This window comes from Aptenodytes patagonicus, chromosome 1 (genome assembly GCF_965638725.1).
Source record: "Aptenodytes patagonicus chromosome 1, bAptPat1.pri.cur, whole genome shotgun sequence".
NCBI classification, from domain to species: Eukaryota; Metazoa; Chordata; class Aves; order Sphenisciformes; family Spheniscidae; genus Aptenodytes; species Aptenodytes patagonicus.
In genome coordinates this window covers 154,860,685-154,878,781 of record NC_134949.1, presented here as the reverse complement: position 1 = coordinate 154,878,781, position 18,097 = coordinate 154,860,685, and the positions used below count along the sequence as shown (strand labels likewise).

General features: G+C 44.6%; 1 protein-coding gene across 8 annotated transcripts in view; it reads right to left on the bottom strand.

Annotated features, from left to right (window-relative positions):
• Positions 1–18,097, bottom strand: part of MAP4K4 (mitogen-activated protein kinase kinase kinase kinase 4) — a 163,189-nt gene that overhangs the window by 10,445 nt on the left and 134,647 nt on the right. For 4 of the 8 annotated variants that reach the window (XM_076359713.1, XM_076359728.1, XM_076359737.1 and 1 more), the window contains 9 exons: positions 17,661–17,767; positions 16,574–16,725; positions 15,771–15,868; positions 14,274–14,449; positions 13,743–13,863; positions 12,371–12,562; positions 9,840–9,957; positions 9,401–9,571; positions 5,199–5,342 (listed from right to left, as the gene is read on the bottom strand). In XM_076359713.1, coding sequence (XP_076215828.1) covers positions 5,199–5,342; positions 9,401–9,571; positions 9,840–9,957; positions 12,371–12,562; positions 13,743–13,863; positions 14,274–14,449; positions 15,771–15,868; positions 16,574–16,725; positions 17,661–17,767 — 1,279 coding nt within the window. The remainder of the gene's footprint in view (positions 1–5,198; positions 5,343–9,400; positions 9,572–9,839; positions 9,958–12,370; positions 12,563–13,742; positions 13,864–14,273; positions 14,450–15,770; positions 15,869–16,573; positions 16,726–17,660; positions 17,768–18,097) is intronic. The other 4 variants (XM_076359744.1, XM_076359772.1, XM_076359762.1 and 1 more) reach the window with 2 other exon arrangements.

The window sequence follows — 18,097 nt, the reverse complement described above, 5'->3', positions numbered from 1 at the left end:
AAACTGCAGGAGAGCAGCAGGATGGAATTTGAGGCCCGAAATTATCTATACGGCTATCAGAAGAGAGTAGGACTGGTTTGACAGGAGGAAGCAAAAGTGACGAAGAATATGGTGATGAAATGTGTTTTACAAATTCTTCCCGGTTAGTGAACAGGACATTTCCATCCCTTGTATCATCCTTGGAGACACAAATTGGTCAAGTTTTAGTAAGATTGTTCAATATTCCCCCTGCTGGAAAAGCACACCAAACAACAGCACTGAACAATTTCATTACTGAACCACTTTACACCAGTTCTGTTGTAAGGAAAAATGTACAATATGTGAAATTGCAGTCAGAGAATTTCACACAGCCCATGCAAACTTTATCCGCTTGCTAAAAGGTGATGACTGCTTTGTCAGCAGCCCTTCCCTTGTGCTGCAAGGGGTGTAATACTTATCAGGCTGCACAAAGAAACTGCAAGAGGTGTTTCTTCTCCACAGGTGAGAGAATCTACTTGCCCAGGCTGCCCTATCTTCAACTGACAATGCATCTGCCACAGTCATCAAAATACAGCTCAGACTCTAAGTCTCACTACGAGAAGGCCTCCTTGAATGCAGAGCAAGGTTCATGATAAACTTTATCAGTGATTCTTTAACAACTAATGGCCTACAAAGCATTTGCTGAACTGGCAAGAAGGTGGCCCTAATGCACATACTCAAACCTTGCATCCTCCTTCCTCCACCTGCTTTGCTGCCCAAAGCCATTACAGTCCCACAGATGAAACTGGAGACAAAGAAGAGAGATCGTCTCTGCTTTGACTAGGAGCCATTTAATAAGGCTCCATGAGGTCTCTGCACAAGGAAAGGAAATAGGAGATGCTCTCAGGGCATCTCCAGCTACTCCAACTTGTCAGTGGAGTAGCTCCATGCTTCGCCAGCCACAATGAGGAAGCCGTGCAACTGTGGACAGTGTTTCACAGCCCTTGGGGCTGAGCGGAGACAGCTGACCTGTACTGCAGTCAGTGCTGGGCCGACCAATGACGCAGTACTGGTCTATGCTGCAGAAAGCCATGACCCGTCAGGATGGTCCACCTGGCAGCCTGCCAGCCAGATCCAGCTATAGGGTTTAGCTAATGTCTTTCATTTGCCTTTTAAGTTTTCACACGATGCCTACCGATGGATCAGTTCACAGATGGCTGCTCATTTCTGAGACGGGGATGGGCATACAGCACCAGGGGATACCCGTTACAGCAGGACACGAAGCCCGAGCATTGAGACCATCCTACTGTGCCCAGCCAGCTCCACGCTGGGGTCCTGGAGCTGGCGCAGAGCCCCTACTCTGATGGCAGGGGATCCCCTAACAGAGCTGGGCTTCTCGGGAAAAGCAGCTGCAAGGGCTGGGGCAGCACATGGGGAAGCACAGCTTGCAAACAGGCTGCTCCATGGACTCCAGCGCCACAAGTCTTTCTGTTATGTAGACACACAGCCTGAAAAATCTTTTTATGATTACTTGGGTGGGGAAGGGCAGGAGGAAAAGAGGCAGTTTCAAAGTGAAAAATCTGCTCACTGAGCTTAAATTTAAAGTGGAATTGGAGATGCATTTTCAAATACCAGGCCTGCTGTTTAATTTTAAAAGCCCCTCTGCTCTGGCGGCATCGAATGAAACATGGAAGTAACATTGCACTGTCCTTTGTTTATCCCTACTACAGATGTGACAGCAGATTTGGCAGTTAAGTGAGCACCCTGATTTATTGCCTGAGTTCATATTTTTTAAGCCAAGTTTCATAAAGGGATAAAGCCCCACCACTGCCATAGCTCTGTAAGATTTAGAAAAGGGACCAGAGCATGAAGCAATATTCCCAAAAGTCCCACATCTGACCCAAGGAAAGCTCCTCCCATGAAAATACTGCAAACGATAGCTACAAGGGCTCTTTTAGAAACACTGAAATAGGGAACACAGAAGGCACTGAAGGGAAGGGAACTGAACAGGGACCAGAAGGCACTGTAGTTCTGAGCAAGGAAGAGCTCAGAGGGCACAGGAGAGCTGAAGGTCAGTGCAATGCACTGAATGTTTTTAAAACCACAAGTCCCCGTGCACCGGAAGACAAATTCTCTCTCAGATATTTCCATGACTTTAGCTTCCCCAGTAGCTTAGTCAAACTTGAAGACTCAGAACAAACAGTACACACGGGAACTTCCCAGCACGTGGCTAATTTTTTTTTTCTTCTGGTTCACATGATGTGCACCAGGGTATTTCTCTCAAACTAGAAACATTTTTCAAAACAACAACAGAGAAATATCTCAAGTGTGTTCCCATTGTGTTTTAGTGTCTAGACCACAAGGAAAGTCACAAGACAGGAAATTCCTCTGCCTTTCAGCAGCCTGACATGAAAAGAGCAGGACCGGTTAGTTATATAAACATGGCTGTGTGTGTATTTCAACAAGTTATGCTGCTCTTAATGTTCATATTGGGAGGGGAGGATTAGATCCTTCTGCTTGTAAATCCCTACCAGTCAGTTTAAAAAGCTCCCAAAAATCTGGTCTTTTTTTTTTTTTTTTTTTTTTGTGTCTAACTGTTCTGGCCATGAAATAAGAAAGAAAACTCCGCTCCAGCCATCAAATGAACTGATCAGCCAGTGACTTCTGTGAGAACTCCCAGCTCTGGCTCTCCCACAGACGCCGTTTCAAATGCAAAGTCCCTTTTCCTAAATTGAGTTTTTATTTTTATTGTCACTGTGGTTTTTAATTATTAAGCAGGCAGATTCCAACCAGTTCTTCTACTCTGTCATTCCTTCCTACCTTCCCAAGTACCACCATCAGCCAGTTGGGCTGGCAAAACCCTCAGGAAGCGACAAGCAGAGCATGTTCTGTATGCACGTCGTTGCTCTCTCTTCCAGCGTTTTTATGACTCTCAGCATTGTATTACCTGAGCAGCCGAGACTGTGCTTTTGCCTCCCAATAGTATGAACTGAAGAACCGATTAACTGCTCTGCTTTGATCCGCAAAGCTTTCTTGTACCAGCTGTAGCAGCTCGGTATCTCAGTATCAAAAGCTTTGTTGTCAGTAAGTTTTATATTTGAGATACGCATTGGGGAAGAATTGATTTCAGGTTTCCAGACTCAGAAGACTGTATATTAAAAGCAATTTTAGGTGACAATGCCCCCGAAATCCTAACGCGCTGCAACTTCTTTGCACAATGTGGTGACACTTTTCAAACCTCGCCATCGTCAGCACATCACTTCCCAAAAAAGCCGAGGGAACATACGGCTGAGTGCCGTAGGGAGCTGAACAATGCTCTCAGCAGAGCAGTAGCAATCCTGGGACAAACCTCGGAGGCAGTTCCGTAACCAAGCTGCGAAAACGCACCATTTGCGGAAACACATCCCCATGTCAGTGTTCCCAGTTTGCCTGGAGAGGTGAAGCAACTCACTATAAATATAAAGACATTAAGAGAAGTCCAGCACGAGGGTAGCTTAAATTGAGCATTGAAGCACAGAAGCCAGAACAGGAAGGTAAGGGGGGCCTGAGTATAAAAGCATCACGTTTGCACCAGGTGTGCTCCCCCCGTCCTGCCTCTTGGTGGGCAGGGATGCCTCTTTCCAGCCTCGTACTCCAGTAACCTCCCATAAAATGCAGGAGAGGGGACAGAAATGAAGGCATAAACCAGCCAAAGATCAGCCAATTTCTTAAGGGTTAACGTAGCATGTCTCCACAGAGGAAGCAATAGTTTTGAAGGAAACAAAGAAAACGGATTTGTCAGGGTACTCAGATCGTGACTGACGTAAACGTAAATAAACCTAAACCAATTACACACAAGACTGAATCACAGACACTTGTCATCTGTGTAGGATATGCTTCAAACCAACAGATTTTACACAAGTTGGATTATATACCATTTTTGTTTATAAGGTCTACTATAGAATAAACTCTATCAAATGGTACTTTTCAAACAGCTTACATTTTAACGTACAGAGTTAGACATCAAAAGGACACACAGCAGGTTGTGGTTTTTTTAAACCCTCCTTGATTCATCTTTCCTTTTTAAAGATTTCACAGCATAGCTGTAGCTGAGAACGCAGCAAGCAACAAGCCAATAAAAAACGGCTGTTCTAGACAGAAGCAAAGTCCCATGCTGATGACACCAGCATGGGCATGGTTCTTTGGACCTGTAGTAGTATAACACCTCTAATGCATTAAATTGTATTAAATTGTCTAGCTGTGTGTCCTTTTGCACAAGTGTTGGGAGAGCCAGAGAGATCCTCCAGTGGAGTCAGAGGGGCACTGGAGCCTCAGCAAAATTTTGGGTGACTCTGAACAACAACACAGGGGCCACTGTGCAAAACCTGATTTAACATCCTCTTCCTGTCACACATGCACAGTGCACCAAAGGCTGATTTCACAAACAAACTAAAACAAAAGGAAAGGTAAATGGCTGAACGACACCTGTGAAGAAAGATTAACAGTGCACCACATCAAGTTGCTTAACAGCAGGATAACCTTATGCAATAACTCTCTGGAGCCAGAGAGTCTGGAACCTCAAGCTTCATAAAACACATTTTTCATCGGCACACACAAAACAAACACAACAATCACCACCACCCTTTATCTCCCGTTGCTTTGCCGTCTGCAGTTGCATCCAGTGAGAGACAAGGCCAAAAGCTGCACCGATCTGACTTCTCACACTGGTAATTTCCACATCACGTACAATTGTACTCCCCTCTCTCGCAAACGCACACACACACTCACTGCACATCACTCTTACTTCCCTACTTCACAAGAGCATTTCCCATTCTACAGATTTTAACACACAAGTTGTCTTTAAACCTAAGTAGCAAATCATGTTCTGCTTAGAAAGAGGCCAGGTTGAAAGTAATCATGACAGAGGGAAAGAATGTCATTTTTACAAACTTCACAAAACATTAACTTACAGCTCCCAAACACTGAACAAACAAAGCCAGACGTTTCCCCCAAACCGATGCAGCATTTTTAAAGGTCACCCCACAGGAGGAAGGACAGGGGGCGAGCAGGCACAGAGTGTTGTGTGGAAAGTGATTCACTTTGCAGAAACAAACTGTAGACTCAAAAGAGGTGAAATGATGGAAAACCCACTGACTTCAGTCAAGTCAAGACTTCCCCCTCAACACACAGGCTGCCAAGAAAAGCGTTCTGCCATGCCATGCCAGAAGGGGGGAAAAATCATGTTGAAAAGTTAACTTTACCAGAAATCGTCACCAAGACATTCAGCCCTTCAAGTACATCCATTTGCTGGAATCGTCTTCGATTGATGAGCGGATAAACCTTCCCCTGACCACTTCTGTCTAGCAGCATCAGACCACTTTCAGTGCCCACTAACAAGTTCACTCCTAGAAGAAACAAAAACAGAGATCCAAGTTAGTAGGCAGATTTTCCACATATTCTGATGAACTGACGCTTGATATAGCAACTGCCTTGTTTCAAGCGGGTCTAACCACTGCTGGTTGGGTCTCAGCTGCCTGCAGCCTAAAAGATCTCATGATGTAGAGGCTGTCTACATTACCTGCCCACAGTCACTACTGACACCAAATTGCAGTGTTCAAGAGAGTGAGAGACTGGTAGACCATGGAGATCTTTCTAGAGCACCATTTCCCAAACAAAAAGGCACGCTAATGGAGGAGGAGTGAGGCATAAAGTGGTACCCAAGCTTATGTATTCCAAAGATGTACTAGCTGTTGGTAGGGGGGTTGGTAACAGGATGCTCTTGACAAGGACATTGCAAAAAAGCAGTGGTAGGGGCTTGGTCCTCCCTGGGAGAAACAGATTGTGGTGCAGCCCTCCTGTAAAAGGACAGGCACAGGGTTGGTCCTCAGCTTCCCAACAATCTGTTCCATCTGAATGTTAAAACTAGAGGAATTATAGTAATCTTGTGTTTCCACAGATTTCTCCTAAAGATCAAGCAAATATAGATGAGAAAAGTCAGTAGGCCAGTTTCTTTCTACAAAGGTCCACACACCCACTGGAACATTTTCCAAGAGTCCACAAAACCTCAGTATTTAAAATCAATTACCTTTTTTTAGAAAAATATATATATATATATGAGACTAGGTTTTAAAAATCTGTTAATATATTACCACTCTTAAATTTCATGACTATTTATTTGCAATAGTGTTTCAGTCTAGGACCCAGAGACAGGTCAGATACAGTACAGGGAATGGAAATCAAACCAAATGCATGACTCACTTTATTAGACTTCTGTGTTGCAATCCCAATGTAAAACTTGTCATCCTTAAGCATAATAAAAGTAATGAAATAAGAAAAGCGAAACTCACACAAGGTGGTCATAGTTATATTGCTTAACAGCCTTAATCCCTAGGTCAGACAATTAATCCCCAGATATAACTATACTGGTGCCAATGGATGTATCATCCAGGCTGATCCCGTAACGAACCTTTTCTAATGCAGTATGTGGGCCCAATACACAAGAGTCTGTATCTTGGTGCGGTCTGCACCTATAGCAGTGACATGCCTTCTCACAGTATTGAAAAAGGGCATTGCTCGCAAGGACGAGGAACGCTACCTAAACAACAACCTGGCTACCAGACACGGGAGCGGTTTGCAAAAAGGAGAGCATGTTCACCCTGACCCAGAGGGCACAAGGTGTCTCCCAAAGGGGACAGGGTGTTAGAGGGGAGCAGAGCTGCAGCCAGGAGGAGGTAACGATGGGGAAGGGGCCTGAGCTGCAGGTGCTGGGGCACTCCGAAAAGCCTCTGGCTGGATGAGAAAAACAGACGTAGCCCATGGAGAGGTCAGAAACCATCATGCATCTCCATTTTCCTCTCTCTTGCCTTTTCAGTAAGGAAACTTCAGACATCCCAGCAGTCCCCACAAACCATCTCCTCTCTTTGCTCAGATTTGCTGCTCTGCTACTCCTCTGCCTCCTCCAGGCAGGAGAGCCCATGGACCCTGGCAGGCGCAGAGCCCATCCTAGGAGAGAGCCCGCAGCCCTCCTGGGCTCTCCTTCAGCTGCTGCTGCCTCCATCCCCTTCCTGCCCTCCTCCTGTCTCTGCATCTCCCACATGGGTCTGCACTTGCTGGCTCTCATCCCACAGCCTACAGCCCCCGGGGGCATTTCACATCAACCATCTCCCATACTGGGAGACATCCTCAAACTGGGAAGCGGCGGAAGGAAGCAGGGAGAGCGAGGCACACACTGAGTCAGGGCTCGGCACAGGCTGCAGCAGCACCAAACCAGCCAAGGAAACGCCCAGCAGTCGGTCTCCTTCCTGCAGCTCCAGGACCCACTGACTAAAGCTGTAAGTGATTCAGCTTCGACACATATTTTTGTATTTTTTCCAGCATGGATTACAATTCAAAGCAAGCCACATGCAAACTGCTCCCTCAGGGTCCCTTCCCCTCTTTGCGCATCAGGGCTCAATCACTCCCGCCTCCACCTTCATCTCTCCCTCCGCTGCCTTTGTGGTGCAGTTGTTTCTGCTTCAAGTTTACATGCGCATCTGTCCCCGACCCCTTCCCTTAGCTATATGCATTTTGAGATGAAACTAACGAAGTACTAGCTGGTGGCAAGCAGTGCCTGTATTTTAAAGTGCAGGCACTGTCTGTATTCACAGCCAGCAGAGCTCTTCTACCACCACCCTACAATCAAGCAGTTCTGATTTCTCAAACAAATGGAAATGGTTCCTGAAAAAGTACAGGCTTTCTGTGGAGACTGAGTGTAAAAATCTATGCTACTGCATCCATGTCATTAACATTGACTTTCACCACTCAGAACCAGAAGAAACGGCATCATAGACCTAATGCAATCAACAACCTGCCAGATACTATGGCATTACCACTGATAAAGGCAAAGCAAAACAAAGCAAAGCAAGCCCCTCTCTTTTTGAATAAGAAACATCACCATGAAATAGCTTCATTTGCTTGAGGGTAAAGGAAGCTGAACCTTATCAAGAAATAAGCATGTGTACCAGCTTGCATCACCATCAGTTTGGCCCTAAATGTTCAACAACGAAGTGCTTTGTTACAGCTGTAAAACACCTCTAGGATTTTACACCTATACTTTAAATCACCGTAACAGTCAGATACATAGATCAAAGAAATATAAAGCCATTAACACAAATTGCTACTGGCAAAACAAGGCAGATCAGAGAAATTATGAGTCATCTTTACTGATCCCATACGATTTCTCTCTGCCTTCGCCCTCTCACAGCCTGAAAGTTTACATTTGCACAAGTCTTCATTTTATCAGAGAATTATTCATAAGAATACATGCAGAAATAGCACTGGGGTAAAAATTCTTACCAGAAAATTCTGGAAATAAAGAAAACAGCAGATAGGAAGATAAGGTGTCGGGAGAGCTATTTAATTGACATGGCTTTGCAGGCAAGAAGGATAGGACAACAGTGCTGTTCTGAGAAACAAGAAATGGTGGAAATAACCCCAAAAGAGAACTACAGCCTTGGAAAGAGCTGTGAAGATGTAAACAAGAAAAGTACACTGTTGTTACCTATACAATCATCATGTGACTCAGGGGAATAGCCAACTCTTTTCTTCATAGTTTTTAAAATGACATGCATGTGCATGTCTGTTAAGTTTAGGGATACTAGATAAATATGTACGTAATATACACAAGCATCATCTATTAACATCTAGATAATGAAAAAATTCAGATGGCCCCATAGACTCTGGCCACAAAAGAAATGACACGGCAGAGAAAAGCTTTCGCTGGGTGTTGCAGCAGCGATTCCACATTGTAGCAGGCAACAAGCACTGCTCTAAGCGTTTCACCAGTGTAGGATCCTGACTAAATGTCTGACACCGACGTAAATGATCCCTTGTGACAAGAAGGCCAGATACACTTGGTAAGCTGACATCCCATGCCGAGCTTCTCTCTGCACTAACTACTCTTAAAGAAACCAAGCCGCAGTCTCACACTGGAAAATGTCCTTCCTACCCTTCTCTTTTCCCTCTTCCTTCCTACATAAACTGATGACTGAGGTGGAAAGTCATCTTACGAAACACATCTTAATCGAGCTCTGCAACAACACATTAGCGAGAGGCTCAAGAAGATGATTATTTTTCAAATGGAATACCCTACGTGCACCAGGTGTACAATGCAAAGATGACCACAAGTTCCCAAACGTTGCAAAAGATGCACTAACGGGAGCTGGAGAGAAAAGAACATCCCGATCAGCTGAACGAAGTCTGAACTGCGCCATCAGAAGCATATATACAGCAGTGGGAAATTATATCAAAGCAGAAGCAGCATAAAAATAATCAGCGCTTGCAACAAAAAGATGTAAACAAGCATTGAATAAATGCAGAGAAACAGCTAAGGTTTCAGAGATACGTTCTCGAAGACTGTAAGCTCACACTGGCACATCTGCACTTCAGAAGTGCAGGAGGCAAGGGAGGAACAGGTTTGCATTACCCCATAAGGCAGCACACAGTATCTCAGAATTGAATCTCTTCTTGTATTTGCGAATCTCTGGGGTATCACTCTGTGGCCGCGTATTCGTGGGATTCACGTTGACAACCGATCCTTTCCGTGTAGGGTCTTGCCTTATTGCCTCTGATCTCATTGCTTCACTAGAAAATCCTACTGAAAAAAAGAAAAGTAAAGTGCATGTAATAACCCTTACGTGCTAAATTCTGGCCATATTTTCTTTACACCAAACAACCCAAATCAGTAACTGAGAATATTGAGCAAGTCTTTGTTTTTGTAAGAAATGTAAATGGAAAAAGAAATAAACTATGCAATCCATTGCAAATCAAATAAAAAGCATGATGGTAACATTTGTAAGTACTTTAAAGAGCCACTGAAGTCACTGAACCCTTTTTCAATTGTCGTCTTCAGCTACTTTACTTACCCACAGAAGTCACAGTTGTCCCACTAGATGGAGAAATCTGTAGTAATCTGGGGTCTATAAAAGGTGTAAAGGAGGAGGAAGATTTGTGTTTCTGGAGTGTGTTACTAGCGGACTGAGTCTGCAATGTAAATTTCAACTTTATTAATATTAATGACAATAAAAAGCACAGATAACAACAACCAACATTTTTAAGTCACTACATAATTATGCTACAGAGCCTCCCCAAGCTTTTATACTTCCTTTACAGATACACAACGCACTGCAGGCACCTCACCTGAACTAGATACATATGCACGCTGCACATGTTACAGTGAAATGTAATTAGCTAAATTGTTGTCCCTGTCACCTCAGCTGCTAGAGAAGACTTTTAGGACTGGCCACTACAATCAGGCACAAAGTGAGGGAATGTCTCTTTTTTTAAAAATCTGCTTAAATGTATGTATACTATCTTATCTGCAAGCTGTCCACTACCTACAACTTTCGAATTTATGAAGCATCTCCTAAAGTGAGCTAGTTTAATAAATTATGAAGTTTGATCTCTTGGCTTGTGCAACAAAATCAGAACCATCTGGGATCGAGCGTTCACTTCTACGATGGATTATGTTTCAGTGTCCACTACTGTTCGTTCTCCCTATTTTGTTTAACCTGAGCCTCTTGCCAGAAAGCTGCAGCAGGTTCTTCCACCTTTATTTGACAAAGCAACATATTAAACCTGTATCGAACAAAGGGGCTCATTAGTGTGGAAGGTGTAGCAAACGGTGATATGAAGCTATGAATATGTAGTGGATAAAATCACTGGTGCTTGCTGAGTTATGTGGTCTAAACATGAAAAAACATAAAGAAAGAAGACAAGTGAAACAATGAACGGTTAAAAGTGGAAATGGAATGACTTAAAAACCCTTGCCAGTTTAGTATTATAGTGACAACATTGCATACCGAAGCAGAATGGGACAAGTGGAAAAAAAAAAAGTATATATATAAAGGGCGTGCATGTGGGTAAGTTATACCAAGCAGTACTGGGTTTTTGCTCAGCTTTATGCAAACGTAGTTACAGACACTTCTTTATCAGCAGCTAATCTTCAACCTCTGATCTTTCTAAGCCTCTACTCTCTGCAGAAAAAATAGCAATGAGTCTTAGGAGTGTATCACTCCTCTGCACAGCTTAATACCGAAAGGCTCCTTTGCCACCAGCCACTGCCAAAGCCTCCACTTCCCAAGCTGAGTTAGCTGAACCCTGCTTATTTATTGCTTAGATCAAAGTAATGAGCAAGCATATCTCTGGATCGCTCAGCTGATCTCTATAACCTACAAGAGTGTGCTTTTAGAAAGATCAAAGACCAATGAAGCATAGCTGAAAATTAAGTATTATGCTAACCGAACTTCCAGGAGGAAACCCTCCCACCCACCCTCCTGCTACGTGGTTCAGAAGCATTTTTGATCCTGTGGTAAACATGTGTATTGCCATCAGCCTACCCAGCTCACCACAACCTCTCCTCGCCACACCACTTGCATGCCTACATGGCAGGACGGCTCTACTCTGAGAAGCAGCAGCTTCTTTTCACCGAGTTTTGCTCCCCCTGTACCACTCCTGCTTGCATACGGAAAGAGGCTCTCCCCGAGAGCCAGGCTGGCCAACCAGCCGGGAGTGGAGCCACCACACCGGGTTCCTCGCTTACTGCTAGGGTTGGTAAGGGGCGAATGATGCCCTCAGTTCACACGTGTGCATCTCCTCTGCGGCGAGGGGTTACACACACGTGAAGGACCGGGCTTGTCCACCAGCGCTTGGTGAGTAAGGGAAGGCACTGTCCCAGGATCAGCCCAGGACAGCAAGAGGGAGCTTCCCCCGCGGCAAAGCCTTGCTTCTCCACCTGGACACAACCAGCACTGGTGGAGAACAGTCACCTTTACACAGCTGCTTTTCAGAGTACACACATACTTGGAAGAAACCCAAAGATTTTCCCCCATTCGTTATTCCAAAACAACAATACCCCAGGCTTTTACAACCCTCCCAGGCAACACCTGATTTGTTCACCCAGCCCACGTGGCAAGCTTTTAAGAGTAAGATCCCTCCATGGCTGCTGCCGCTTCCTCTCCCAAAGGGTGAGTTTCCACAAGCACCTCCTCATACGTGCGGAGTTACTAGCCCAGCCTTTACGGACAAAGCCAAAATTAACCGCTAATTTTTAAGAGGCACACTGCTTGCAATTAGCCTGCTCCCGGAATAAAACAGAATTAAAAAATAAAAGAGTATTGGCTTGAAAATGCAGTAGTCAAGTTTAGTTTAAAATGAACGCCATGCAATTAACGACTCACTAAGAGGAAGCAAAAATAGTAAACTGGCAAGTTTGGCGTGGGACTGTTCTAGAGTTAGGGGCTTCTTACACAGAACTGAAATGTGTTATTTGGGAGGTGGGAACAAAGGTGACAGAAAAAAGTAGCAGGGGAGATTGGCTGGAGTTCCTTTGCAAACTAGCTACTAGGCAATGCTGCTATAACCCTACGAAAGCAGCCAGCTGTGGTGTAAGACATACCTCATTAGTAGTTAGCTTGTCCTGGGGTGTCTGTGGGGACATGGTGGGTGTCGGCTGGCTGGAGGATGGGGAGGAGGAGGTGGAGGAAGTGGAGGAGGAATGGCTTTGCTGTAAGAGATCTGGCAAGAGGTGAATGCGACCGGCAAAGCCATTGCTCTCATGATGGCTGGCACGCTTTTTGTCAACTGTACTCTGTAGAAAAAACAGGCACACTTGTCTTGCTCAAGTGCTGCTTAAAGGTCTATATCCCTAACAACCTCTCTCCTTCTCTCCCTCGCTCGCTTCCTACCTTTTTACATTTATTTATTTAAAAAAATAAGCTGATAATCCATGCCTTGATGCCTGGATGAAAAGGGAAAGTGGGCAGAGCTACTAGAATTCAGCAAATTCCCACCTCTTCTGGCAAGCAAAAGCTTAGTTCGTGTGGTTGACTTGCACAGCCAGTTCCACTAATTAACAGAAGAGTAACTGCGCCGGTAAGTCTTCCACCACAACGCGGACAAGCACATTTTTTGGGGGTGGGGGGAGGATTTCTTCCCCTATTGTTTCTTTTAAAACTAACTTAAATCCTATACAGATATGAGCTTGGACTGTCTGGTGAATGCCTTCAGCTAACTATTTAAAACAATAAGCATGAAATCTTAATTTTCAAACCAGAGGGCTCAATTAAGAAATTGGCATTCAGTTGAGAAATTCAGAAATGCGATTACCGAGGAAACTCCTATAAGCTAGCACGCTCATTAACACACGAGCTCATTTAAAAGCAGGGAATCATTATCTTTCAGAGGCACAAGAATGCAATATTTTCGGAATCAAAGGCAACAACACAGCGCTCTAGCTCTGTCCACATTCTCTGCCTCGCCACCTATTTTGCTTCTCCGTTCCCCCACGCTAACTGTTGCATGAATTTGTATGTACATTTGTGTGTGTATGTTATCTGGGTGGTCTGCACGCCCTCAACTACAGGTTCAAAACAATTTTTAAAAACCCTGAATGTTCCCCCCTGAGCTTCCCTCCCAGCCCCATTTCTGAGAGCCACGTTTGGTTCTATGATAAAACTAAACAAAGTTCTTGCTCCAGGTACTCGCTCCACACACCTGCAGCTTTTCTACCCTTCTCTCCCACAGACTTTGAGGTATGCTGCATGGTGCTGCCATGGGTGTCACTGGAAAGCATGCAAAACAGTAGCAAGGGGTGAAGGGCTACTCTCCTCTTTGCATGCATCAAACATCTTGCTCATCTGAAATTCACTACAGCTGTGTCTTGATAATACGAACAACAAATATAATGTAGAAACAGCATGGGTGAATGAGCGAGTGGGTTAATGAGCACAGAAAAGGTGCAGCACTGCACAGGGAAGGAAAAGCAATACCTGTCGGACAATTAAGGTGCCCTCCTTAGAAGGAGTCAAGGCAGGTTCACTCTCCACATCGTCATGGACGATCATGGTTTTCACTGACTCTGTTTCACCATTGCTCAAGTTCAGTGTTGACCTATTTGCCAGACAGGAAATAACTGGAGTGAGATAACAGCATTTGTGCCCTAGCTTTCGCTGCCCCGCACCAAGACACACTCAAAATTAATTTATATTGTGACCAGAGTGGAATATTTACATAACCTGCCTAGAAAGGCTTCTCTATAAAAAAAAAGTCAGGAGTTTGTTAAACACCGCTTCTTGTTTTATAACAAATCAAAGGGAGAAGAGGGAAAGGACATAATTTATAGAAGCCTACTTTTTGAAAAGATTACCCTCAGTGTTTGAAAATGTGAACATACAAGGCTGCTATGTCTTGCTCATAGATTGTTGTAAGCTGAAAGAACTAACATACAAGCCAAAATACCCAACGTCCTTTTCCTTCAGCCCCTAAGAGGGAAAACAGAAGCAAAACACAGAAGAACTAACACTGCCCGGACATCATCTGGTCCAGAAGTAGATTCATCTGCTGCTTCTTGTTCCATATCATCGTCTTCCTCATCTGTCGTCCCTGACTCCTCACTTGAGGATGAATAATCCGTCACTTTATGTGGAGGTCGCACATCCTCTACTGCTCGCAATTCCTTTGCCAGTGCAGTTAAATCCTGGTAGGAAAGGGAGGAAAAAACTGATGTTGCAAGGAAGAGAGGAGAAGAGTTTGCAAGACAACCCCACTGGATTAGTGCCCAAGTTTGCTCACTTGTCCACTGCTGTGTTTCTATAGCCCCAGCAGTATTGTCTCCTTTGATTTATTCATTCCTAATAGTTATCAAAACTCACTTTCTGATAAAATAAAGCACCGAAAGACTCAACCTAAGGAGGCCTTGCCTTATTATAGAAAAATGTCTATATTCTGAATCCAAACTATCCCGATTATGACTTCAGTTTATCCCGTTATACCATCTGAAGGACATATATAAGCGCCCGGACCCATTCTCACACAGTGGTTGAATGTCGCAGTTCATTTTCCTAAACTTTGCAGGTTAATAGCATCCACAAGAAATCTAGGCAGCAAGGTAGCAGAAAGATCCTAAGACTGTTGAGCCACCCAAGGCACAGTTGCAGAGAGCTGATCTCCTTGAAACCTTTTCATCCATTTTCAGTTGCATGGATCCGCGCTATGGAGTTCACCTGAGAAGTCAGATCCATTAGCACCAGCTCAGTCGCACACGACTGTCAAACAGTATGGGACATAAGCTGCTTTTCTGTCTGCAGCTTGGAGTGTGGGCAAACCAGGTTTGCAGTCAGTGTAGTCTGCTCTCAATTGTGCAGCTATGCTTTATTTAGCTCAATACAGTTTATGGTAAATACTTCACACGTTATACTATCAGAAGTAAAGGACCAACCTCTGTGTTTCTTTCAAGAAAGCAGCTTTAATTGGCAGATTTGGGTGCTACTGCAGTATCATAATGGCAAGAGAAAAAAGTTTTAAGGACAGTGGAAATACTGTGAAAGCCCACTGTGATCCCCCAGATACAACTGGACATAGAGCTGTAATCAACCGTAACAGCAGTCAGATAAAGAAAACGTCAGAAATCTTTCACAGAAAATAGCAACAATTTAAGGTCTTACCACTTCTCCCTGCACCATTCAGCCCAGCATTGGCACATTCAGGTCAAATGCATGATCATTGGTCCAGCCCCAGGAAGGGAGCACAGGATTGAAAGGGAGAAAGGCAAAGGTTAGGAAGGAAGAAGACCAGAGAGCAGAAATCAATTCCAGAAGCAGAGCAAATTCTAATGTTTAAAGTACTGTGATGCGTGCAGGCAATTGCAGAGCCTAGGACATGCTGCTGGGCCCACAGATACAAACTCCAACTCAAGCTGAAGTTCACCCCCAATGGTATCATGAATGGAAGCTCACACTGTACTTTTTGTGGGCCTACCTGAAAGAGAGGGGGGACAGGGGAAAGTGGATGCAACTTACAGCAGGCTTGATAGGTCTGAAGACTTCCTTTTTCTCTTCAGGCTTTTTAGGCGCGCTTTCATGACGCTGCGATGGCGAACCCTCTGATTTGGATGATGCTGCATGTGTCAAGACCCCGAAAGGAACACAGAACAAAACAGATTGAGCAGGGAGCTAAAATATGTTTTCTTACTTCACTTTGGAGTGGAGAAGAGAGGTGAGAAGGCTATCAGGCGGTGCCTGACAGCAAGACATAAGTTTCACTGGTTCACTGTTACATTGTCCCTGAAGAACTATACAAAAAAACATCATAAGCTGTGATCTGTATAGGTGCAGCTGACCCATAACTGAAGCCAAAGTAAACTGTCACACAGTTGTAAATCAAAGAGGGTAACTCGAGTGTGGCCACCAGCTGGAAAACCTGCATCAGCATTCAACATACCCCAGCTGAGACCTATCCGTAGAAGTCTGCACCCCTTCAGCAACCACCGAGGTGATAGGCAACAAGCACCAAAAGGTGCCCTTGCACATAGGAGGAAGGGAGCTATGAGAGCATGGAGGCTGGGCTGTTTGCACATGGGAAAATGCAGCAGTGACTGAACGTGAATCAGAGAACACTGAAACACTTTCACAACAACTTCTGCACCCACTGTCCTTCCCAAGCAAGGACATACAGCCAAGGAGGGTACTGGAAGCTAACCCATCTTTGGTACTGCATGCTCAAAGGTCTTCCCCAGTGAGGGTTATCATCCTTCATTATTGAGTGTTGCACAACTCAATAAATTTATAAACACGACGTTACAAAGGGTGGGGGAAGGACTTACATCTCATCCTGAAACGCTCTCCAGACCCGCTCTGAGAGCCAGGGTGGGAGCCAGGCTGTGAGCCGGAGTTGCTTGAACCTGAAGAACTGCCACTGCCCGGTCTTGGTACGAGCTTCTCCACCCTTTCCCACAGCAGACGAGGCTCTATATTGCTGTATCAGGGGAGGGAGGAAAGTCTTTGTCATGCACTTCAGTTTCAGATTCCCGTTTCTAAACTTAAACATCACTCTTCCTCAGTGTTGTGCTAATAACTCATCTGAAAGAGCACTTAACACTGAGCTGAGGGCATCAGTGATGCTTCACAACCCAAGCAGTGGCTCCCTTTGAAATACCTATTACCTTACTTAGGATGGTTAAAAAAAAAAGTTTATGTGGGTGTAAGCTATTCTTTTTATTTGGAACTGGCTACTTGCCATTCTTACGTATCTAATCTAAAGTGGACAGTTCTCTCAGCCTGCATGCAGCAGGTTTGAAATTGGCTCGGAAGTGCCCTGGCCACCGCAGCACAAGCCAAAAAGCCCGTACTGCCTGTCCCTCTCAGAATACCCTCACCCCTGTCCAGTGAGCTAATTCCGGGGTGGCCTGTCCACAGTGCTCTGCTGAGCTCTGGAGGCAGCCCCTTCCTGACCTCAGATGCTCTGTGTCACAGCTCATGGACGCTTCTCCCCCTCTTAAAGTCTGGTTCTGGCTGAGAGGCCAGAAAGTTTCTGAGATCACTTTAGATGTTACAAACACTTCTGCTGCCAGTAATCCCCACAGTACGCCCAAGATGACCTATTGCACCAAAAGGCAAGATGTTCATGAATGGCCCCAATTTTTCAGTAATCTTAAGGATATTTTGAAATTATTGCAAAAGTTACAGGGCGGGCAACTCAAAGGAGGAGAGGGAAGAAGAAATTTTGCCAGTGTTTGTTGGCACACATGCTACACCAAGGGAAATTAATATTAATCACTACTGAAAAGGGATCCAAATTCATCCTCCTTTCACGTCCAACAGACAATGCCAAAAGCTCTCTGGAAACGCCTGGCTTCCCATGAGCCTTTTCCATCCAATGCAAGAAAGGCGAGGACATGTAGGCTTACAAACCTCGTGGAGTTTCTTTGACCCGCTTGGTTATTTTGCTGCCCACTACCCTGCAGTGGAGAATCACGGCGGGACAGGACTGGTGATCGGGACGTTGTTCTCACAGGTACCTTGAGAGAAAAAAGGTTGTGTTAAACCCATGAAGAGGAGAGAGAGAAGAGGAAGATTAAACCTCTCCTGCTACACAATATATTCTTAAGATTTTAACAACACTTAATTCTAAGTCCAAGCTAGCATCCACAACCAAAAGCAATAAACACCCACAAAACCAAGAGCCTTAGCTGGGATGCTGTTCAGATTTTGAAGAGATCTCAAAGTTTAGTCTTAACATTAACTAGTGTTTAATAGTTACCACACGAACACATACACACCCCGCTACACTCCAACTACTGAGACATTTAAAAAGAATATGGCATTTTGACTGAAGCAGGGGAGGCACA